Genomic DNA, 25,550 nt, shown 5'->3' on the forward strand with positions numbered 1-25,550 from the left:
ACAACATGACTCACTTTATAAAAAGGAGACTTTTTTAAAAGTCCATACTGCTATTCATAGGGCTGCACATGTGTCATGTGTTTCGCTATAGCCAATCACAGTCCTGAATTTGCAAAGTCAGCCAATCACATTACAGTTAGTGGTGATGACACTAGCTGTAATGTGATTGGCTGATATGAAAAAAGTATCGATTTGCATTAACAATGGAAGGGTTAGGGGGTACACAAATTTTTTGGTCGGTGTCCAAAACTCACTTATAGGGGGCGGCTACACCGCCCCAAAAATGAAAAACGTAATTGAAAAAAACACAGCCCCCTCACATATTAGAAGGACAATATCAGTCACCAGAACCAAGGACGTGTGTTTTCAATGAATCTAACATTGTTAAAATGGAGTTTGAAGTTACAATGGCTTTGTGTAGGAATGGGTTCTGATTCAATGAATATCAAATATCTAAATACTGAATCAAGCAACTTCAACTGTCTGGGGTGCTTTTAATAGCCTGAGTAGACGTTAAAATGACCCAAAACATGTTTGAAAGTGAAATATATCTTTAATAGCTGAATAAATAAATTGGGAAATAAATAGTTGGAAATGAATACAAATATAAGTAATTTGCCACACACATAAATATACATGTATTCATTTATTTGTCTATTCCTGTGAATATTTATTTATTTTCAAATTAACCTGCACTTGTATTTCTACATTTCTTTCATTTATTCCTTTATTTATTTTTAAATATGGCAGCTCTGGCCCTCCGTAGGCGGAAACCCCAAACAGGCCACAAAAACATTTGCAGCGCTCATACAGTACCATCATATCTCACTTGAAGGTTTATTGAAAAGTTGACAGCCCTGTAGTTTAAAAGTGAGGGTGCAGAGAATACAAAAAATTACAAAACAGTCGTTTTTCAAAAACATTTATTTTCAGTTCATGAAAATCAGCTGATTTGGTTGAAAGTACAGTATTCTCTGTGTGTGTGTGTGTGTGTGTGTGTGTGTGTGTGTGTGTGTGTGTGTGTGTGTGTGTGTGTGTGTGTGTGTGTGTGTGTGTGTGTGTGTGTGTGTGTGTGTGATTGTAATTGTGTGGACTAACATTGCAGCCTTAGAGTTGAGAATGGGGGAAAGAAATGCAATCAGGGAGTGAGTATTTCAGTGGGACCATTCTAAAAGCAATGAACCATCAGGTGTTAGTATAGAGCTCCATCAATCCCTACCAGAGTGCTTGCTACTTTCGCTTCAGGTTTTCAGCACAAGTAGCTGAGATGCTTTGTCCACTGCACAATATCAATACTGTATTCTCAATCTGAATGGGTGTAGTTTGGTATCAGCACCAGTTTCTTTTATTGTTTTTCTTGTGTATTGAGACCATGATGTTCATGGCATAGTAAATTAGAGCATACGTAGTATAGCTGTGCCAAACAGGGTTACCACATTATGTTACACAATTCCTTCAGAGAATATTTTTGTTTAAAAAGATAATCTACTAGTTACTAGAAGCAAAGGTAAAGGAGAGAAGCTATCCATCCACTTCCATCAATTGCCACAAATGTACTCTATGTTTTTTTTGCAATTGTTGAAAGTCTGCAGGTAGCTTCTCTTTTTCCTTTTCTAGAATCTTTCAGTCAAAAGCATCATGCTGACCCTCAGCTTAACTCTGGCTCACTAGAACTAGATGAGAGGGGGAAATCCTGACCATTTTTGTATAGAGCTGACACAAGCTACTGTACTTATAAAGAATAGGCTAGCTAGTTTCCCACTCTTTCTCTTTGTGCTTCCACTTTCCTTTCTGACTATTCCTTCTTACACGATCATCTTCCATGTGGTCATCACAAGAAATCCTGTCTGGGTTTTGACCTTTACAAACCCTACTATTATTTGCTTGTAATGTTTGTGATCTAGGAACTGAAGGTTATTGCATTGCAAATCTCTGTGGAAGCAAAGAGCCTACAACAACAAAAGTATTAGACATTTTGAAATGGTACTGACAAGCATTCCTTGGCCTTGGACTCAAATTTGGGGCTGCCCCAATCAAAGTAATCTGTGACTGACAAAGTAATATGTGAGCCTCCTCTGCTACAGGCCTGATTCTGGTCTGGAAGCACTTCAGCAGACAGACCCAGTGTTCAAACCAGGAACACAGAAGATGGGTGAGACTTCCAGTACAGGGGCACCAAATAGGGGTTAAACGATTCCAAGGGCTCTGACCTGGTAGGGGCTCTCAAAGATGCTATGGTTTATAGATCAAATTGTTTGAGAACTACTGGGAAGGGCAGTGAACTATGCTGTCATACGGTCCAAAAGATGACCTAAGTCAAATGAAATGCTACTGAATCTGTGATACTAGTGTGATGTGCTCCAGGTCTACATACTATTTATAGTGATGTCAGCCTAAATGTTCAAATGAGAAAAAAAAGAGAAACCTAAAATAATCCTGTTGTCAGTGTTAGCATAAGGCATGGTGTGTTTCATTGTAGTGATTTTGCTACCGTAAAAAAAATCTAACATTCAACAAAATGTAATTGTATTTCCTACACAAAGCCAGTACAAGGATGGACCTGCTTTTAGAAAGTATGTGAGAAACACCAAGCCCCACAATGAAATATGGTAAAACAAACAAACAAAGAAAAAATAACAAATTATTTACATATTTACAAAGGGAGCCTTCTTGCGTTACTTTCAAGAGTCACTGCCATGACTCTCGAGGGATATGTCATGTGAAACAAATACACAAACAAAAACATACTAGCATTCAAACCACAACAGCGACTCAGCTCTTTCCAATTTAGAAAGAGTCATGTCCAAATGGGAGGAACAATTATTACTTCATGTTATTTATTTATTTTCGTAAACTTAGCATACAGTCTTTTTTCCCCTGCTCAGCTATGTCCCTACTAATAATAGGACACCCTTCGCCGGCATTTTAACAACTGGTGGTATTTGCGATGTCTACTATTAGGTGGTGCCGCTCCAAATATTTGCAGGGAACAAGTGTTCTTTTGATACGCATGGACAAGCGCCGTCGTCTTGCACACTTGCAATCTTGCTAACAATGCAATTAATCTCAACGCCTTCCATAGCAAAAGGTCAGCATGGCTGATGGCGTGATATGCTAACAAAATGAAGGGGCAGCAGTGGTTAAAGGTTACGTTAGGAAGTGATTGTCCAACATTCACCCCTCCCTCAACACCCACCATTAAAGTGCCCTTGAGCAAAACACTTAACCCAACTGCAGTGGAACTGCTCAGTGGTCAACAGTATAAAACTGTGGTTGTACTGTGTGTGTGTGTGTGTGTGTGTGTGTGTGTGTGTGTGTGTGTGTGTGTGTGTGTGTGTGTGTGTGTGTGTGTGTGTGTGTGTGTGCACACGCATTTATGCTCAACAAACCTACCCTGGGTAAATATAAAGGTTTGCTGTGGGGTTGCTGATGATCTGTGAGTGCATTTTTTGGATGGGAATCTACAAGTGGAGTACACTTAGTTTTTACAAGTTATAACTTCTTGGAACCAGCTCTTGGTTGGAACCAGCTCTGAAGTCAGATTGTCAATGATGAAGAACTTACAAAAGCCAATGCCCTGCTGTCTGAATGTCCATCTGTTGCTGGCTGATCAGAAGGCTGTCTCAGTATAATCTAGAGGGTGAATTTCCCTCCACCATCAATACATTGAAGTTTGATTTAGTGGACATCATCTTTGTCAAAATTCTCACTGGAAATGTGTTGAATACTAACATAAAAAAACACCCAACATAAGAAGATAGAGTTAACCTAAATGCAGCGACAATCCAACGATTCAGGTTTCAGCATGGTTTGAATGTAGTATGTTGAAATGTTTCACATACAACATGCTACGTACAGTTGCACAGTACAATTTGTATAATGCTAGAATTGTACATGTAAGAATTCAAGCATATAGCACAGGTGTGTCTGCTGAAACCCCATAGACTCTCTACCAACATCTGGCTGGCTCACATGGCTCTCATTCTCCACCACTGAAGCGTACCATTTCTATATTGTACCACACAGTGCAAAGATATTTGTATAGCTAACTCTGTGCTAATACTTTCAACTTCACTCTCACAGCTTAATTTAATATGCACTGTTCATATAACAATAATTGCAGGTGATATGCAGTTACAGAAGACATTTGTTTGAAATATTGGTCTAAAAAGTAAAATCCTCAGTGCTAATGTAACTCAAGAGTGTAGTGTGGACGTACAGTGTGGACGCACTGTACACTCTCAGTTACTTGTCCGTAACTTTCTCTACCTACGGAGCAGAACTCATGTTTTAGGGAAATGTTTTTAGGGAAGGGACATTTGGGCTATTCCTAGTTGAACGTTACAGGACCTGCTGTGCGGTCCTCATTACTGGACCTCTTTTACTTGGTATGCAGCTACACTTAATAGGTAGGGAAATAGTCAACAGTTAATCGCTACAATAGCTGAACACCATTACTTGTTGTTATGGGGAGAGCTGAATGCAAACAAAGGGCAAATGTGATAGGGTTACATTATAACGTACTTGATGTTCCAGTGACGAGTCTGACATCTTTTAGTTACATATTTTCCTTATGTAGACTTACTTTTTTAAGTCCCATCAAAAGAAAAAAAAAAGATAAACGTCAAAACACATGTACAAACATTACACATCAAACATTGGGAGGAGAAAGTGCAAATATTTTGGCGCTGCTTCTTTTTCGTGTTTCACCTTTCTTAAAGAAAAAAAAACTCAGGAACTTAATTTTTCTGCTCCGTCTTTCTCTTTTCCTGTCAGTGAGCGTACAGATGCCTTCCCTCTGTGCCCTCTGCTCTTGTCTCAGCTCCTGGAACCTTCTCTTCTCACACCAGACGACCTACTGGGAATACACAGGCAGGAGGAACAGAGGGGGGGGGGGGGGGGGGGGGATACCATTACTCGTCTGTTTTAGTATCCGATGCACAGATGCGCTTGCACACATAACAGTTGCGTGACAAGAAAAGACAACGGCATTACTCAATGTTTCTTAGCTCATTCAGACAGACATAAAGATACACATACATGCATGCATGCACACATGCGCACACACACACAAACTATTTGTTAACACACAGTTTTGTTAAGTCATGCCTTAACTCAGATAGATACACTCACACAGGCACACACATTTATTTGAATTGATCAAATCAAATATTATGATTGACAGATTCAGATTTTGCTGACATTTCAGTGAAAGACTTCAAAAGGTATAGTCTGCATTGCAACAAGCTAATCCAATAAACAATATTCCACATACAGTACCTGTCACTAAGAAAACAAAAAACTCTCAGCCTAGTTACTTTGTCAAAGGAGCCCATATTCACTCCTCACTGCCCGAAACACTTAATCCACTGAGTGTGCCCACAGACAAAATGGGTCAATGGATGACACCATCACCCACACCCTCCACACTGCCCTCTCCCACCTAGAACTGAGGAACAACACATATGTGAGAATGCTGTTCATTGACTACAGTTCAGCATTCAACACCATTGTGCCCTCAAACTCGTCGCCAAGCTCGACACCAGGACTCGACACCAGCCTGTGCAAATGGATCCTGGACTACCCAAAAGACAGACCCCATTTGGTATAATTTCACACTGACAGTTAGCACAGGGACACCCCTAAGTATGTGTGCTCAGGCCACTCCTGTACCCCCTGTTCACGATCATGTAGCCACACACAGCAATATCTTGGTTAGTCGCTAGCAATCACAGCAGAAGGTGGCAGGAAGGGGTACAGGTATAGTGCTAGGGGTGAGGTGGAGTCTGAAGAGTTGAGTCTCCAGACTACGGCGTAAAATTGGAAGTGAGTCTGCAGTTCTGACTGCAATGAGGAGTTTGTTCCACAGTTTGGGAGTCATGAGGTAGAAGAGTCTGGGACTTGTGGAGCGTTGTCCCGTGTGTTTTAGGGAAGGTTCAGACAGCTTTCCTGTGTTAGCTGATCTGAGTGAGCGTGAGGGGTTGGATCAGGCTCTGAAGGTAAGGGGGTGCTATGCCTTTGGATTCCTTGTAGGACAACATCAGTATTTTGTACTCGGGCAGTAACTGGGAGCCAATGGAGGGAACGGAAAAGAGACATGTGAATATTTTGTCTGGTTCAAGACCATGTGTGCTGCGGCATTCTGGATTAGCAATGTCAGCAAAACAAAGCATGATCGTGGTCTACAGGAGCCTGCAGGGAACACATGCCCTCATCCACATAAACAGGTCTGCAGTGGAGAGTGAGCGGCTTCAAGTTCCGATCGAGGTCCACTTCATAGAGGACCTAGCCACACCACACCACATGGGCACCATCATCAAGGAGATGAGACAATAGCTCTTCTTCCTCTGCAGACTAAAGAGGTTTGCATGGACTCCGCAAGGTTTTACAGAGGATGGTTAAAATGCAGCAAATCACCAGGACTGAGGTGGCAGCCATGCAGGACCTCTACACCCAGAGGAATAGGGTGAAGTCCCAGAGGATCATCAAAGATCGTAGTCACCTCAACAACGGACTGCTCACTCTGCTATCATCTGGAAAATGGTAGTGGAGCATCATGAATCAATCGAGCAGGCTCACGTACAGTTTCTAACCCCAGGCCATAAGACTTCTGAACAAAAAAAAAGTGATATTGTAACAGGATTACAGTTTACAGACACACTGTGCAGATTCCATTTACATTTTGTAGCCCCATTTTTTATATTTATTCAGTAGAGGATAGCATGGGCTGGTAATTCTTCAAAGGGAGCTGATAATATCTAAAAGCCATTTTCATTTCATTCAACCGATGAACTGGTCAAATTGCCGCAGGATTTTTTCCAGTAAAGGAAGCAGTTTGTTAACACAAACAATGACCGTCCCTTTATTTGTACATGTTTTACGGTCTGGCGTTAACCACATTTACGCTAAGATGTGGAAATTGTGTCAGGGATGACACTAAGACAGCCAATATTGTACAGTGTGGTCACCACCTCCAAACAAATGGCCGCTGTATAAATTTGGTCAGTGGTACATGAACAGGAGGAATTGTTGACTGTGGGATCATGTGGGGGAAACATGTTTAGAGTACAACAAAGACCAGCTCAAAGGGTTCTGAAGGACCTTGACTGGCTTGTGGGGGCGTTCTTCTCATGCTACATGGGACAGAATACTTTACAACAGGATGGGTGTCCTTCTGGGTGCATCAATCAGAGAGAGGGAAAGAGACAGCTGGAGGCAGAGACAGAGAGAGATGGAGAGACTGAGATGAGTGAGACAGACAATAGCAAGAAAGACGGAAGAGACATTGACAGAAAGACAGAGCAAGAGAGAGAAAGAGAGACAGACACAAAGTCTAAACAAGACAGACAGACAGAGGGGGAGAGAGAGAGAGAGAGAGAGAGAGAGAGAGAGAGAGAGAGAGAGAGAGAGAGAGAGAGAGAGAGAGAGAGAGGTCTGGGATCTGAGGAAAGGAGATGGGTAAAGAATCCAGATTGCTTACAGATGGCTGTCAGAGAAGTGAATAGAACCCCTCTCCCTGTAGGGGGGAGGCAGAGGAGCAGAGGAGTCCTTCTCAGGCCCCAGGGAACTCATACACACTGTGTGCGTTTGCGCATGTGTGTGTGTGTGTGTGTGTGTGTGTGTGTGTGTGTGTGTGTGTGTGTGTGTGTGTGTGTGTGTGTGTGTGTGTGTGTGTGTGTGCGCATGCATGCCTGCGTGCGTGCGTGCGTACTAGGCTGTGGGGGCAGGGAGCTGCAGGTGTGCTTCCTGTCAGTGCTTATTATCAAAGCCATGACATAGATTGCCAGCTGACTCTCTTTTCTACAGTTTTCCAAAGTTAAGGAGGTTTTGCAGAGCCCCAATGCAATCCCCTCACCTCAGATAAAAGTGTACAGTATAACATGTATCCAAATCCCTCAATAGCTACATAAATCAGTAGCTAGGTTACCCTACATTTGCTCAACAAGAGTGGATGCTTGCACCTACACGTTGAATGTACAAAATATCAAGGCCACCTGGTCTTCCAATGAAATAGACAGACTGTGAATCCATCCAGGTAAAAGCTATGATCCGCAATTGGTTTCACCTAAATCCATGATGTCATTGGGGGGTTGTAAGATGATGTAAGATAAAGATGTTCTAGAGGATCTAGAAGATTTTTTAAGCTTAACCTTTTTCCATGGATTGTGGAAGAAGCAGGGAAGCTCTATACTGTTCTAATTATATTCTCCAGTACTAGTGTATAAGTACCACAGTAACACAAACATTTACAAACTCTTCTCACTGATGCAATATTAAAGCAGTACAACAACCATGCAGTGATCTTTTTGTAATGGCTATTTGCATTGCATTGCATTCCATTGTTCCTTATAGCAGGAGTCATGTCGGCTCTTTCTTGAGACACAGATCGATGTCTCTGTTACTGTACTTTACAGTACTGTACTGTACAGGGCCCAATCTACTGCTAGTGATGAATCACGTTGGCAATTACTAGGCTCCACTGTGTGAAATGCTCTTCTACCTTCTCTTCTAGCAGTCACTGAGGACACTGTCTGTGCCATTAACACCACAAAGCATCCCAGGTCTCTCCCCGGACACCTTGGCCCCACTCGCGATAAAGAGCTGAAAGCGGACCCTGTCTGGCGGTGAATCACCTCGTCTCACAAGGGAATGTCCAATAAAGAAGCCCTAGCTTGGGAGCAGGTAATCATGGTATACCTGTATCTGTATACTGGCAGGCTCAGTAGAAAGAGACCTGGGCTAAAGGACATGGAGTAGGGCAAGGGACTGGCTCCTGTTTCTGAAACATGGCTGCAGATCTTCTGCCACTCTGCATAACTCTTCTTGTCCCAGCCCTTCTCTGTTAAATAAGCATTATCTTATAATCACAGGGATAGTGTCTGGGTACATAGGCTCTGATGTTAATGGTTGCTCATAAAACTAGGAACTGAAGCTTGTTATGCTGTCATTAGTTGCTCTGGTTAAATGCTAATTTATGCTTCAGCAAAAAAAGTGCTGTGCAACATGTCGCTTGACAACAACGACGTCGACACGATATGTCACACAACAACTATTCAACAAATCATAAATTAGTTTTAAGCGTGTCAGCCATTGTACTGTAAATGTAAAATGTGACACAACCATTGTAATGGCAGAGTGTACTGTAATGGTTGACAAACGGTACCATTACACTCTACTGCACTATTCATACATTATGGGTCCATTTGGGTTTGTAGTAACAGGTGAGTACCGCATGCACCAACTCTGAGCATAATGACACCAGAGATGCACCTTGTCTGATTTACAGCAGCCTTTTCCAGTGCGCATTAACATGTAAAACAGACGGAGCGCGGTATATCGAGCTGACGTCACAGTAATTAAAATACAAGCGGTGTGGAGTAATTGCCGTTGGCTCTGAGAGGACAGTCAGTGCAGCTCTGGTGTTCCCTAATGGTCCTGGAGCCCCTGTGCCAGGCCCGCTTCATAAAAGGCTTCTTTCATCCCCGCCTAATGATGGACACAGCCAGGACAAACAGGAGAAAAGAGAAGAGGAAAAGAGAAGAGAAGAGAAGAGAAGAGAAGAGAAGAGAAGAGAAGAGAAGAGTGGTGAAAGGAAAAGAGAAGAGTGGTGAAAGGACAAGAGAGAAGACAAGGATGAGGAGGGCTGGAGAGGGGAGAAGATTTGACGAGAGAGGGGGAGGTACAGGGGGGGCAGTGGAGAGATCTTAATTCTCAGTCGTCATAAAACCCACAATCAGGGATGACAGAATCACAACTCGCTCTGATCTGTTACGAACAGGGGGTCCCGAGGTTTTACTATACGCCCCTATATAATATCACTAAATGGAAAGAAAGGGTGAAGCCGGCTCTCAAACCCAAATTTGCCCTTCCAGCAATATCAACTGATACTCAAGATTCCTGGAAGATATAAAAGCTTTGTAAGCAGAACTCAGGTCAGCGTAAGGAGGATACATGCTGTGATTGCCCACCTGAAGTCTTCTTGGTCCAAAAAAGATAAAAAATAACAGAAGAACATTAAAAAGAGATTGGTAGAACATTTCGAGTGTGTGTGTGTGCGCGTGTGTGCGTGCATGCGTGCCTGCATTTGTATTTGTGTACCTGAGTGCGAATGTTGTGTTTCATGTGTATGTCTTCCCGAGTGGGATTAGACAGTCTATTGGTGAGAACTTCATAAACTCTGAAGCTCCCTCCCACACCAACAACTTTAATGGAGACATTAACTTTTAATATATTTAATTCGTTATGGTGGATGAGGCAAAGCTTTGGCGCGGCTTTACCAACATCCGGGCATCCTGTTGGTCTCCCATGGCTTGGACACTGACTGGCTATAATGTTGGCTGAGTGTGAGAATGGTTTACTGCGCATGGGAAGCCCTGGGGTTCAGCTACAAATCTGGCCCACATTGTGGTTTCCACAGACTCCTCTCAGAGTCATGGATGCCACCCGGCCCAACGCTCCAAGACACACACAAGGTATTCAGATGTTTTCCTGCGTCGCTGCCAATATGTCGAGAAAGAGGAGCCGTTCACAGATGTGCCCCCCCCCCCCAAATAACCCCCACTCCACTCATGCCCACAATCCCTTATGAAGAGGCGAGTGTTTCTGCAAATATCTCCTGACAGCACTTTCACTCCGACAGCGCCGATGAGATCCAGAACGATGACCGAACGTGATAAGATTTAATGCCTGGCAAAACAATCAAGAGTTGAAGGGAAACAGGTGAAGCTGGGTAGGCTTAAACAGAACTAGGCATACCTGACTGATCAGACACAATGGCAGTCTATCTTAGTCAAGGCAGAATGATGCCATATGTTCCTCCAGACTCCCACCCCCACCCCAGATTTTTCGTACTCTATCTCTTTCTCTCGCTTCTGCTCCCTCACTTCCTCTCCTCTCCCTCCATCCAGACTCATCTGTTGCCCAGTGGAGAGTCTGAGTGGCAGCATAAGGACCCGTATAAAGCTGTCAGACCATTTACCTCCAGTTCTTAACCATGAAGGTGAGGCAGCCAGTGACCGCAGCTTAAAAACAAACCCTCCCTACATGCATGTGCAAAGACCCGGCCCTGGCATGCAGGGCCAAGCCCCCTTTCTCTGTCAACAGCAGCGTGGCTGTTTATCCTGGCAACCGTGCCCAGGGCCTGTGAGGCCCCTGACGTTATGCCCGCTCCAAGCAGCCCTGTTCTCCGTTCTCCGGGCCTCCGACGCGGGTGGCGCCAGGGTAAACACATGACCTAAGCACTCCATGGCGCTTAGCAAGGCACGCGCACGGCCAGAGTCAACAGCACCGACGGGACTAATAATGGAACGACAGAGGAGGTGGGGGGTGGGGAACAGACGACAGAGAAAGATGGATGGAAGACATACAGACCAAAAGACAGAAAGACAGAAAGCGAGAGAGATCCTCATCGAGATGACTAACTTCTCCACTGTTGTGTGCAAGGAAAGAAAGAGGGGAGATTAAGTTAACTGAACCGAAAGACAAAAACAGAAAGAAAGAGACTAAAGCTTAGCAACTCGAAAGAAATTCAAGAGGAGAGCATAAATGGGAAAATGAAAACAGTGTTCATAAGACTGCAATCCAGACAAATGACTTGCTTGGCTTAAGTGTGAGTAATACTGTACTTAGTTGCATTCTGAGCCTGTAGAGCTGCTGTTTTCAATGAGCGAGACCACCACTCAACCAGGTATAGGTCAGGCATCACACTCTACTCTCAAGTATTTACATTTAAATGTTTGCCCTGTGAGCAACAGCAAAGGGAAGTGCAACCAGACTTTGGCCCCAGCAGCAGCAAGGTACACAGGAGCTTATTTATTCACTTGGACCTGTTTTGTTAATCCGCATCCTCCACCACATCGCACAGCCTCCTGAAGGACGAGGAAGGAGCGCATGAAGAGGAGAGTGAGGGAAGGAGAAGCCACGATGAACAGTGCTGCTAACCCCAACATTCCAGCTATACCATAGGATTAAAGTGAATGATGAGAGAGGGAGAGGGTGGAGGTGAAGCGTGAAGCAGAGCAGTGGGACCATGCTGTCACCAGATGCTGTCTGTTTCCACAAGAGCAAGTAGGGAGAAAGACCTGTGTGTCAGAAAGTGATGGAGAGCTGAACACAAACAACATTTCAGTGATTCTCAACCTTTGTAATTTAATGACCCCCAGTTTGATATGCATTAGGCAACGGACCCCCATTTTATAGGACTTCATATCTCTGGGACCCCAATCTACAGTGTACAATCCTCAGTGTTATTTTAAAGCTGCAATCTGTCACTTTTAGGTCCTGCCTTGGATTTGAAACTGTGTCTCCCGGCATGAGAAGGCAAATTTCCACCGCTCTTCCACACATAATGAGCTTAAGGCAGCACTACAAACAGTACGTGTTCTACCTTTGATTGATTGATTGAATACTTAAGCAGTTTGCAAAAAAAGCACAGGAAAGTACAGTTCAATACAAGGTCTGCTAAGTGGATTATACCCAAGAAAGCGCTTTGGCTTGTTTCCATTGGTGTCCTGTGTACTCAATTCATCAAAACATTTCATGACAGACAGATATACAATACTATGCAAAAACATCATATAAACGAATAGTAATGAAAAAGAAAAGGCTTTGACTTTAAACAGGGGCCAGCTCCGAATTGCAGCCACCTGTAAGTGCTCTTTTGGTAGCAACATTTTGGTGGCAAAACAGTAGAACAAATGTAACCCCTTGTTTGAGACAAATCTGGGTTGAACGTGATTTGTGGAGCTCCCTCTGGTGTTGTGATTGTGGACGTCTTTGACGTTTTTGAAGTCGTTTGACAGGTACATGGGTTTCTTTGTTGTGTAATGACACCAGAGTCTAAATGTATCAATGAAAGTATAGGAAGACCACCAGCCAGATTGCATTGGCAACTGAGGGAACATAAAATAACCTACAGTGCACAGCTGTGTGTAGCTAGCTACACCATACTGTATACATACATACATACTGTATAAGTACCAGCATATACAACAGCAAACATATAGAATACACCAGCACACAAACACACACAGACACCCATGCACACAAATGACACAAACTGAATCATACTGTAATAAACATTTCTAAAGCTTTGCATGTGAACAGATGATCTATGATGAACTATTCCAGTGCAAACTTTCATACGTCATCAATATGGAAGTTAATGGATTATGCCTCAAGCTGATATACAGCACTGTAAGCCAAAGCAGGGTTAGTGGAAGCATATTAGTTTGCCTTACTGAACAAATTTGTCCCTTGCCTTGTCCCTTGGCTGATGCTGCTTGTAGGGCTACCTGCATGCGAGAGAAACAAAAACCAGAACAAAACATACAAATGTCACTAATTGATGATTGATGTTAAACTGTAATTTAAGATCAATTAAGATATTATTTAATGATCCTTCTGGTCATGGACAGTGGACAGTATTAGTTCTGGCTGTCCCATATCTGATGGCCTGGCCGAGAGAATGGTGTTACAGTTTTTGTTTTAGAATTCCATAATTCATCTCACATACCCCTCAAAATGGCCTGGCGTCCACCTGGGGGGTCTCAATATACTGCTCTAAGACTGTTCCTAAAGAATGTGGGTTGGGACCCTGAATGTTTCAGATGGGACCACACTTGTCAGGAATATTAATATGTTTTTATTAGACTGGGTCCCAGGGTGAAAGTGAATTTCTTGAATGCAGTACGAGTCCCTCTGTTTAAAAGAAAAATACCTTATTGCTGGTGAATTGCTAAACCACATATTATGGTTCATGTTTTTCTTTTCCCTTGATTTGAAAGTGCATATGGACGTGTCGAGTGAGCTCCTTGAGGATTAAACTTTTGAAATCGATAAAACTGCTATTTACCTGAGCTCCAGTTCAGATTAATAATATAGTTATTTAAGGAGCTTTGACAGGGACAGTATGATATCAAAAGTGTGCAACCAATAATAAGCATTCCTTGTTTCATTTGCAAATGTAGTATTATTATTGTTAGTTTTCCTTTCTTTTTTATACAGATGCACTATTCTTAACTGACAGCAATGCCTTAGTCTAAGGCCCTTTGACAGATGCTAACAATCTTTATTAAAGGCTAAACTGTGAAGCCACAATGAGTTTTTCCAAGCTCAGAGCCCAGACAGTGTCTAGAGATACCCTACTACTGCATTAAAGCTGGTGCTGAGTGGAGCAGTCAGTGCACCTTGTTTGGACTGCCAGGACATCTGTTTGTCACATTCATCACAGAGTTTGTTCATTCCTTCCCCGCCAAATGACAGATCGCTTTTTAATGAAGTCATTATAATGAAATACTAAGCAACATCAACGAAAAGTGTGGGAATATCGCTATCCTAAAATTTCAGCAAGTGTCTCATTTGTTTGACCATTTTAAAAAACAGGGAATACTCTCATCTTAAAACAATTAAAGATTTTATTAACTTTTATTAATCCGGCAATTGGTTTGCTGACCATCCACAGAAGTTTTAATTAAAAAAAACTCTTTACTTTCATACATTCATTTACACACATTCACAATGCATGGTGGACAGGTATAATATGATGGATAAGTGCTTTGCTCAAGAGCTTGCTGTATGCTGAAGAATAAAATAACCTTTAGGCTACAGTAAGTGTCTTGCTGAAGGGCATCCTGACAATAATGTCTCCAAAACAAAGTAATTGAGGACATAATGATGCTGATCAGACATCGCTGATCAGACACCGGTCCTGCAGCAGTAATTGTTTTTATCCGCTATCCATGTGAACTGTCCATGGAAAGTGTCTATAAAATGTCTTTGGTACATTTAGAGTATGCTCTAAATGCGGGAGTAAGGCAAAAAGTATATACGTGCCTCCCTGTTTTCAACACTCTGTAAGCATGCTTGCAGCTTACATCAGGCCATCGAGGAGCATGCCGTTTCCTTTCTTCCTACTCAAGTCGACCTCTGCATTAATCTTCCTTACTCACCCTCCTTGCTGACGCCCAGGCATCCCTTCAGCTCCTGCAGGGAGATGGCCTTGTCCTTGTTCAAGTCACAGTAGTCGGTAAACTTGCGGGCGCATTTCTTGGGTTTGGCTTTCTTCTTCAGATACCTCTTAAAGGGCTTGAGCTCTTTCTTGTTGATGTCATGGCTGCCGTTGTTATCCAGCTGGGCGAAATACCACTGCACAACTCTCTCCTCCAGGGTGTGGCTGGGGTCGGGCTCAACAAACCTGTAAAGACACATGTGGGGGTCAGAAGAAGTGACTGGGCTGGGACCACACCATGGACCTATTCAACTTCTATGCGATGCTGGGGACAAAGGAAGGTATCATAAAAAAGGCAGATGAGGATTTTTAGGTATTTCAAAGATATTTTAAATCTAGACTCGGATAGGAATCAGTCAAAGGTTAGCATTATGTATATGTTTTTACCAGATCAAGTATTTGAAATTAATCAGGAAAGGTTCCAGATTAAATAGGAAGAGCACTAACACTACCAGGAGGAGTTTATGGATTCAATTCCCACTGGGGGTAATATAAATGTATACTCTCAGGCAACAAAGAAAGGAAAGGCTCTACAGTGTTAATGAGTAATATTATAGTTTTAAGTTGATCTTGTGGGGTGCAGGCCATTACTTACCTCCCACCACCGGAGGGGGCTGGTGAATTTATGGCCTGTACCATGTCTGTGGTGAGGGCATCTAACAAACTTGTAATGAATTCCACTTTCTTTCCCTCGGGGCAGCCTGGCACAAATCAAAGACAACAAACACCAGAATTAACCTTCCACAACCAATTAGAGTCGTTACGGCACAGTTTAAGCGAAGTGCCTCTAAAGCCACGGCACAAATGAACCAGTATGAGAAATGTAAAAGAGGAACAGGGGTGTTCCACAGTAAAATCTAGAATGCAAACTTTAGCCAAAGCCTTTAATGAATAAGAGAGATAAACCAACCAATTACAGAAAAGCCTTGGGAACTTTTTTTCCCCCCCGCAGGAAAGGCATAGTTTGAAAGGCTTGTGTTTTGTGGGGGTTTCAGGAAAAGAGAGTGGGCCAGAGTTGAGGCCCATGGGGAGAAGAGGCACAGGAGTGCACGGTGATAAGAGAGCTTTGTTGGGCAGTGCAGACCTGTTAAGTTTTATGGCATGATGCTGAACACCTTGGGTAGCTCTCTTTAATTGCCCAGATGTATGGGTTTTAATAGCATGCTCAACCAGTGCAATTTTTTCCTTGCTAATTGTGTCTCTAAAAGAGTAACTTCAAACACTGCTCGCTGCATAGTAAACTAATCTTCTCAATGAGTCCTTATTATTCTCTCTCTCTCTCTCTCTCTCTCTCTCTCTCTCTCTCTCTCTCTCTCTCTCTCTCTCTCTCTCTCTCTCTCTCTCTCTCTCTCTCTCTCTCTCTCTCTCTCTCTCTCTCTCTCTCTCTCTCTCTCTCTCTCTCTCTCTCTCTCTCTCTCTCTCTCTCTCTCTCTCTCTCTCTCTCTCTCTCTCTCTCTCTCTCTTTCCCCCCCCCCCCCCCTTTGTGGCCTCAATGTCCAAGGTTCTTTTCATTCCCTTTCTGCTGGCTCAGGGCATTCTGTGGGAGGTGGTCCGGTGCCCCAGCCAGGTGAATCCAATTAGCAATTCCTACAACATGACAAGCTTTGAGATGCACTGCTTCGCTGCACCTTTATCCAAGTGTTAAATTAGGACGTTATGAAGCACGACCCCTGTATGTTGAATGGTGCCCTATGTGGCAAAAAGGGCGCACTGTGTGTAGGCCATAGGACCACTGGCACACTCAGACAGGATTGGGAAGATTTTTTGGTTTGATTTGACATACAGTACAGTATGACCTGAAGACTTATCCAGCTCGTCCTAAAACACACTGCCACATTTTTCCCGCGGACCGAGGCCGCCGGATTAGACCCGGGGCGCGGGTGTTTTAGGTGGTTCTTGCGACGACGGTTCTTGCAAATTTTCGCTTTGCACGCGCACACACGCACGAAACACCTGCGCGCGCGTGCATGGGTTTCCCTTCGGTTGCAAAACGCTCTCTGCGTCCCTGATCTGTACTATCTGTCTGCCTGTGGGTCTGAGAAAGAGGCAGAAATTATCTTTGTGTTGTATGAGATTGTGTGCATGGGCTACCCCGATTGGCCAACCTAAACCATCGGTCGGGTTAGCCGTCCGATGGGTCGGCTAACCCGCGTAACATTTGTGCTGCATTGCAGTATAAGTGGAATTACGTTCCCGACATGCATGGCTCTAAAAGGCCCAAAGGGCACCGGCCTAGTGATTATAAAGACAGGTGAGTCAAAACACATTCACAATTTTGTCTAACACTTGCAATGCATTCCATGTCTATAATTCTTTATAATAAAAACTAATAATGCATTATATTCTGCTTATAACACTGTATAATTAGTTATAAGAACTCATGAATACTCATAATGCTTTGTAACAATAATCATAACACATTATAAAGCATTTTATAATTTAGAATGAGGTCAAGTATAAAAGCAATGTAATTGTTTTATAACACTGTATAATTACAGTTATACTACAAGTACTAATAATGCAATCATAACACATTATACAGCATTTTAGAATGACTTATTAGGTCAAATATATAAATACTCATAACAGTAATATCATAATTACTGGTCACTCACAGACTTTTTTTGGTCGGGATCATAATTCTATTATAATTATTTTAAAAAATGGTCATGATACATTATAATAATTATAATGCATTATAATCACTGTTAAAATACATTATAGTGTGACTATAAGTCACTATAAGTGGTTAAGTGAAGTAAAATAAATGTAATTTATGCAAGAACAACACAAGATGTTTCTGCCTACAACTTCAGGAATGAAATGACTTCACTTAAAACACCCAATGACCACTTACTTTTTTAATATATCTGAATTGTTAAGTAAAATCTTTCGACTGACTAAATTGAAAGTTATTTGTATCCCACACCTGGTCTCAGATGAAAAGCTCAGAAGTTGCTTTATTATGTGGGGTTCCAGGGACAGTTAAGTAAGTAGTGGACATACTGGACCTGCCAACAGCCCTCTGAACTATTTCCTCATTTTCAAAGCCTTGCGTGCAATCGCAAGCACCCCCACCCCCCACCCACCCCTTCAGCCTTTATGTGACTGTGATGAAATCTCACACTTTGTTGTGGCCTTTCAGAACATCCCACTGCAGTACATCAAAATATCTCCTCCCAGCCCAAACCACGCACACACACACACACACACACATACACACATACACACACACACACACACACACACACACACACACACACACCATGGTCTCCAACACCACAAGTGGCCTTCTGCGGCCTTCCCACCGCACCTCTGCAACACTCACACCTTCCATAAAAACATACCACACATCTGCTGCGCAGTCAGAAGCCACGCTTGACTCTGTAAACTCACCAGATGGGGGAATTAAATAAGAGTTACAATGCAACTTTTAAATGATGGGGAAACACAGGGGTAACAAAAAATAAGTGAGCAGTAACAGCGGCAGAGGCGTATGAGAGCTAAGGGTTATGACCTTGGGGTTTGGAGTCGAGTCTCTGATCTTTCCCGGCACAGGGAATCAAACACCACAAAGTGTGGCTTGGTGGCTTCTTAAAGGGCGCGTGGATTAACATCAGATTTTACCAAGCTGTGCACTGACACAACACACTGTTCTTGAAATCCAGCACAATCATGTTCACTGAAAGGGCATGCATTTTTTGGAGTAAAATAATTTCCATGAGTACATTAAAGTTGGTCTTGGCTGGTATGTGAAGCATGTCAGAGAACACCTGCGTCAACAGTATTTGCCAATATGGTTTGTTTTGCCCTACTTTGGTGCCAAATGAGTAGGGTTTGCCACAAAGGACAATAAAATGAGTGTGAAACTAGTTCCAGTGAATATACTTTTTGATAATGGCAATTAATTTGTCACTGTTTTTAATTGTATTGGTAAACCCTACAAATCTGGAACCGCATGCAGGTTAAAACAAATGCTGCAAATTATTGGCGAATACTATCACAGCCATCACATCTAGATTTGATGGTAAAATGAGGTCTTGATTGATCCTAAATCTCTTGGCCAGCCTGCTGCCCTTTTGTGGTTGTCTTTGAGGCACAGTAGGATTCCATCCTTGGCCAGGATGTGTGAGTATGTGTGGTTCCAAGTTCTTGGCATCTGACCTGTCAGATCCCTGCCTTGGAAAGGATCCTCTGTGTCTGAGACTCGAGAGCGAGCTGCACTGTCACAGTCTGGGGTCTGGTACCTGTTACAGAGCGAAGAGAGGACAGAGGGGAGAGGCTTGCATGAGAGAGACAAATCACAGAGGACAAAGAGAATGATGGAAAGAATGAAAAATGCCCTGGAAAAGTGCGAAGAATCCAAAAGACTTCAAAGAGTTAGCAAGCCAATGCTGGTAAATTTGATCAGTCAAATATGGATACAGCATGCAGTTGAAAAATAAGAATGAGAGATAAAACACTTGGCTGGAACTGGATATTCAAGGCACCAGATATACCACAAACTGTTTTTCTGTTGTCATTCCAGATATAGCTAAAATAATGTGAGGTGCCAAGAGACCCTCAAAAGGCATGCAACCTACACCACATTACAGTGCTATTGCTACAGTAATTGTTTCAGTGCAGGAGGATTAAATGGTAAATTGTCTGCATTGGTATAGCACCTTTTTCCACAGTGCATTAAAATGTATGAATTCTATCCACACACCAATGGCAGAAGCAGTAATGCAGAGCACCAATGTGCTCATCGGCAGCAGGTAGGGAATCACTAACTTGCTCAAGGACTGGTTTCCCCGCTTCTCCTCAACATGATGCCAGGTCATGTGTACATGTCTCTACTATTTGAATAAACTTTACTTTAAAAAACACAAAAAACGAAAATGATGCCAGGAGGAGTGAGAGTCGAGACAACCACTCTACCTCATTAGCCACACTTTGCTAAATACATATATATATATATAGCGTTCCCAGCAGCATTCACAAGTTGTATTCAGTTGTATCTGTAGCATGTTCATACAGTATGAATAGTAACACAACTCATTCATCAATTTGTTTTTCTCACAGAAAAGGTGTATAGCACATCCTGTAAACTTAAAACCCTGCAGTGAGAATAATGATGCCTCGGAGACCAAAAATAGCTAATCTACTGACCCGCAAAAGTTTTCAATCCGTTAGACATCCGATCTCTTTGTCTTTTTCTGCAGTAAATCTTCTCAATTGTAATATTCACATTCTAAAAACAAATCATAAAAGTCCTTTAAACAATCTCAGACAACATATCAAAACATGGACGGAAGGCATCATTAACAGTTTTTGTCCTTTTTGCTATTGCATCATATCCATTATCCTGACATGGTGCCCACAAAAACTCATTCAGATTTTGCCATTCCTCGAAAACAATGTAAACAGTAGCAGTTGTACTGAAAAGAAATGTCATAGCAAGCTGTTGTTGATAGATATTGCTAGGATATAAATTGCTGTTGGGGTGAAAGAAAACTTTTTTTCATGCTGATCGGCCACTGTGGTGAATGGGTTCAGAGTTTCTTTCAAGCCAAAGTTTGTAGTGAAATTCAAATTGAGCAATTGGACAGTTCTATTTCCAGTTACAGGATTCTCTGAGCCAATGAAACAAACAATGAGTTTAATTTTTCACATTCTAACATACTAAAGTGGTGTCCAGGTGCTAAAGTAGTAAATAATAGGTCTATATAGAGAAACAGACAGACAGACAGTTACACAGACAGATAGATATGACGTAATCCTATAGTACCTGGTGGAGGTTCCAGGAATAGGCCGCCCCGTGTCCACCAAAACACACCAGCAGTAGCCCGTCGACTGGTGGCACTGGACTGGCTTGTAGAGCCCTCCGGGCCCACAATCTGGTATGAAGATTGCCTCACGGGGATTCTGCCTTGCTTCGTCCAAAGCGCTCTGCCTCTCCTGGTCACAAGAGGGAACCTTCTCTAAAAATCGTGAGAAGCACACTCAATACGGACATATCATTGCTGACACACAATGAACACATACATGACAAATTAAAAAGTTGTTTAAGGGCCGTCTTCGATGGACTTAGAAATATGTTGTGTGGGACGGAGTGAAAGATAGCAAATTAAATGATTGCTTTACAAAACAGAAAAATGCTTTTGAATGGTTGCTGTGTTTCTTCTTCTCTAAACGTTTTCTAGACAATATTCTTCTGTCTGTTACACCAAGCCCCTCACCCCAGACTGGCCTCAGGGACCTTTTCCAGTCCCTCTCCAGGTCGCATTAGTCTTTAAACTGGGTTTTCATCCACCACAATCTCATCCACTATCATTCAACAGCAGGCGCTCAGCACTTGAGAGATGCTCATGTAAAACCTTCCTTCACCTCATTGTATTTACATTCACCTCCATTTAGTTCATCGCTCACTCTCAACGCACCGACAAGGACAAAGCAGAACAATGGCCACATGTGAAAGCGAATCCTGTTGCTGTGGCGATGAAGAGGGCCTTTTACCTCCTTTTTTTTTAAAAACACTTATCTCTTTCTGATTTTCCAGTAACAAAGTACATTTATTTGAGTACTATTAGTACATGTAGTATACAGTATGTGGTATATCTGGACACTTGAGTATTTGTATTTTTGGATGACTTTCACTACAAGCTCAAAACACATTACATCACAACGTTGTGAGCTTGTAGATCTGCTATTTTCACTTATTTATATTTTTTGATTTTCAGGGAAAATCTTTGAATTTTGGGGAAATGTCTAAATTTCAATACAGCATTGATAATAAAAAAAGAAAATGTACTTTGTAATTTGTACTTTTGAATACTCCCATACTTTAACTCAAGTACAAATTGACAGAGCAGCTTTCACTTGCAGTTGAATAATGTTTGACTGCAGGAGTATCTACTTTGAGTTCTGTGGTGGAGTATTTTGTCCACCTCTGCTCATTTTTACAATCAAGTGTGTTTATAAACCATTACGATGCAACAACAGAAGAATCCTTTTATGGTTCCTCACAGCGCAGAGCTAAGTTGTATCACACAGGTACTGTAGTTTGAGCTCAAGGGGTATTCAGGCAAGTATGGTACCTGATATAGCCATTTGGAGGATGGACACACTACACTCTAAAATCCAGACTGTTCATTTAACTCTGAGAGCATACAAATGGCACCAAATCGGGTGCATTTGGTTCATTTAGTTTGGATTGCTTTGATGAGGTGGTCTGAACACCCACTGGGTCCAGCAGAGGCTGTTTAACATGTCTCCATATTACCTCTAATGGGACACGAAGGCAGCTAGTACACTGTAAGTCAACTTCATTTAGAGGATTTACAAAACCCACACCCACAGCAAACTAAATAAATACTGAAAAACCCTGGGGGGGAAACTGGTGCTTACCACATTGCTGTAAACTGATAAAAGTGGTCATTTACCAAGAAATGTATAGAACTAGCCAAGCCACAGTTGACACATGCTTCTCAGATAGCGGTTTACTGTACATTGTAAAGCCTAAGTCATAATCCGTAGTACTAAAGTGTGCGATCTTGTAGATCAGGTATTTTTGGCAAACTCTTCCCAGTATAAATTAACCCTTAATTAACCCTTTAATCTTTGTCTGCACACTGTAATATCTCTAGCACCACATTGGGCGTTAAACCTACAAATACTGTAAGTTATCATCTCAAGACCCACTGTAAGTGGGACCTAGCCTGGTCTGATGTGTGTCTAGTTGTCTGTCTGCATGTATGCATCTACAGCACAAGTGTGTGCATGTATATGTGTGTGTGTGTGTGTGTGTGTGTGTGTGTGTGTGTGTGTGTGTGTGTGTGTGTGTGTGTGTGTGTGTGTGTGTGTGTGTGTGTGTGTGTGTGTGTGTGTGTGTGTGTGTGTGTGCGTGTGCGTGTGAGTGCGCTTGTGTGCGTGCGCGTGTGTGCGTGCGTGTGTGTGTGTGTGCGCGTGCATGCGTGCGTGTGAGAGAGAGAGGATGTACGCCTGCTTTCTGAGCAAAGTTGCCATCACAAGGCCAAGCGTGTCCCCCTCCGTTCCCCCAGAACTTTTCCACAGAGGGCTCACGCTCAAGTGTTCTTAGCGCTGTGCGGCCGCTCCACTCCTTGCCAAGGTCTCTTCACATCAAAATTATTTAGCACTGTTTATTATACAGAGGGGTATGCTGGCGCCAGGCAGTGCGATTCCCAAAAGAAATTTGTTTTTTATACATTCAAATGGAAAAAGGCTGGACACAGGCTCTGTAAGCCCCCGCAAGTTTCTTGTGTGTACGTGAAACTTAATCTACATGCTTCTCGTCCTGAGCCGCCTCACAAAGATTCATTTCTGCTCTATTTACTGTTTATTGATGGGGGAGGTTTCATTTTTGTTTTCCAATTCACTTGCTCCAATGATAGGGACTGCATTGGAAATGCAGAACATTTGCAGAACATTTAGAAACAGATCAGTGTCCCTAAAAGAAGTGTACAAGTAAGACTGAGTTGGGGTGGAGTTCGTAAGTGCGTGTGCGTGTGTGTGCGTGTGCGTGTGTGTGTGTGTGAGATCTTTAACCAAGAGCTGGACCTACTTCTGTGATTATTAGAGGAATGCAAAATGACAGTCCAACAATCCACAGTGAAATCAGAGAAAGCCCTCTTCCTCTTTTTATATCCCACTCTCTTTCCCTGTCTTCTTTCTATCCTCCCTCTCTTTCCCTCCTCACGCTTTCAATCCATCCCACTATCTCACTATCCCCAAACCTCTCTTCTTCCTTCCCTCTTTCAATCTCTCTCCATTTCTTTTAGACACTAGTCCAGCAATATCGCCCGCGCACACACACACGCACACACACACACACACACACACACGCACACACTCTTTCTCTTCTTCGCTACACTCCAATCACTTTCAGCTGTGGTCTAATCACGGCAATACTCTCTGGAGCATTCTGTGCTGTAAAAACTGTGGAAAGTGCGCGTGTGTGTGCGTGTGTGTGTCTATGACAAAGAGACGGGCGATTCTAGATAAAAAAGAAAGAGGCAGATGATAAAGAGTAGGTTCCCTAAAAATAAAAGTGCTGTTTAGGACAACACACATCCAATCTGTAAAGATCCAGAGTTGGTTGCACAAATCTTTCACAATGTGTTTGAAAATGTAAAAAAAAGAAATGTATTAGTGTCACAATCCCAATACAGTGTTATCGTCACAATATCGATATTGAGGTATTTGGTCAAACATTTTGCTATTAGATTTTGTTCATATCACCCAGCCCTATTGCTGTGCTTTCATTAGCCCATGAAGAGGGAAGCTGGTGGTTTACGGCTGCTCAAATGTTCTGCTCTCTGTTACAGGTTATAAATGTTCTCTATGACAGAGCATGTATTGTTTATGTTTATTTTTTCTCTTCTCTTTGCAGTACTCGAACAACATTGTGTCAAAACCTGACATGGCTGCCTTGGTTTGAAAAATTGGCTTTCGGTAGTTTTTTTTTGTTCTTGCCCAAGCAAACACACACTTCCACTCAATACATCTCCCTAAATCAGAGTTACGGAATAGCCAGAGACAAGGAGCCAATGAATGAACGGAGCACTTTAAGTGAGAACGCAGGAGGGCTTCTCATGGTGAGCACTCAGCTTTTCCAAGGAAGACAGGCAGAAAGAGACAGTGAAAGAAGGGAAGACATAGGGAGAATGGACATAGGCAGAACATTGATGGGGAGGGATACAGAGAGCAAGGATTAGAGTAAGAAAGGGAAAGGAATCTTGTTAATAATGTTGTACTTGTCAAACTCTTCAAAGTGTTTGAGCTCTCAGGTTTTCCAACCAGAGGGTGAGAAAAAGGTACATAAAAAGAGATATTCTTCTCCAAAGTACTCTGACTAATAATGTCTTGTAGTAGCAGCTCACAGTTTTAATTTAATTCACCCTATAACTATATCTAGTGACTAGTGCCACTTAATTTAACAACCTCACTGCAACATCCCAAAACACAAATAGACCTACAAACAAAAATACAGCTTTGTACAAATGCATATTCACCCACACACACTCACTCGCCCAACTACCCATACACACACACACACACACACACACGCGTGCGCACGCAGACACACACACACACGCACACTCTCCTCTCTAAGCCTCTCAAGTGTTGACAAATCCCCTCTGTCGGCCATGTCCTCCGTCCCTCGCAGGACGTCGAATGCTAATCAGAAACAGGAAGCCGGTGTTTCCATAGCAGTTTCAAAGCGCTGTCACAGTGAATATCTGTCCATTAAATACAGTCCTTCCTCACTCCCCCCGCCCCCAACTTCAAATTCCCCTGTTGGAACACCATCACTCAAAGTTAACCACTTCCCTGTCTTGCCTCCCTGATATCCTCCTTATGCTACAACCAAACTCCTTTCACACTCCTGTGCACAGAAGTGTAGCGTGGATGCCGGACAGAGAGCAGATCGAATAAACATCAATCACTGTAATGAATAAAATGGTACCTACAACTACTGTAGAAGCGATTTGGAGCCCATGTTTAGGTGCAATGGTATTTAGCACTACTTACACGTTACACA

General features: G+C 42.6%; 1 protein-coding gene across 6 annotated transcripts in view; it reads right to left on the bottom strand.

Moving 5' to 3' along the window:
* Positions 1-906: 906 nt before the first annotated feature.
* The window catches only part of smoc1 (SPARC related modular calcium binding 1), a 60,704-nt gene continuing 36,060 nt past the window's right edge, over positions 907-25,550 (bottom strand). For 3 of the 6 annotated variants that reach the window (XM_084045286.1, XM_084045285.1, XM_084045281.1), the window contains 6 exons: positions 20,778-20,970; positions 19,172-19,254; positions 15,603-15,708; positions 14,945-15,193; positions 13,259-13,288; positions 907-4,858 (listed from right to left, as the gene is read on the bottom strand). In XM_084045286.1, the coding sequence (XP_083901412.1) occupies positions 4,819-4,858; positions 13,259-13,288; positions 14,945-15,193; positions 15,603-15,708; positions 19,172-19,254; positions 20,778-20,970 (701 nt within the window). In that variant the 3' untranslated portion in view covers positions 907-4,818. Of the gene's footprint in view, positions 4,859-13,238; positions 13,293-14,944; positions 15,194-15,602; positions 15,709-19,171; positions 19,255-20,777; positions 20,971-25,550 lie in introns of all 6 variants that reach the window. The other 3 variants (XM_084045284.1, XM_084045283.1, XM_084045282.1) reach the window with 3 other exon arrangements.

Source organism: Gymnoscopelus microlampas, assembly GCF_963454915.1.
Source record: "Gymnoscopelus microlampas genome assembly, chromosome: 20".
NCBI lineage: Eukaryota > Metazoa > Chordata > Actinopteri > Myctophiformes > Myctophidae > Gymnoscopelus > Gymnoscopelus microlampas.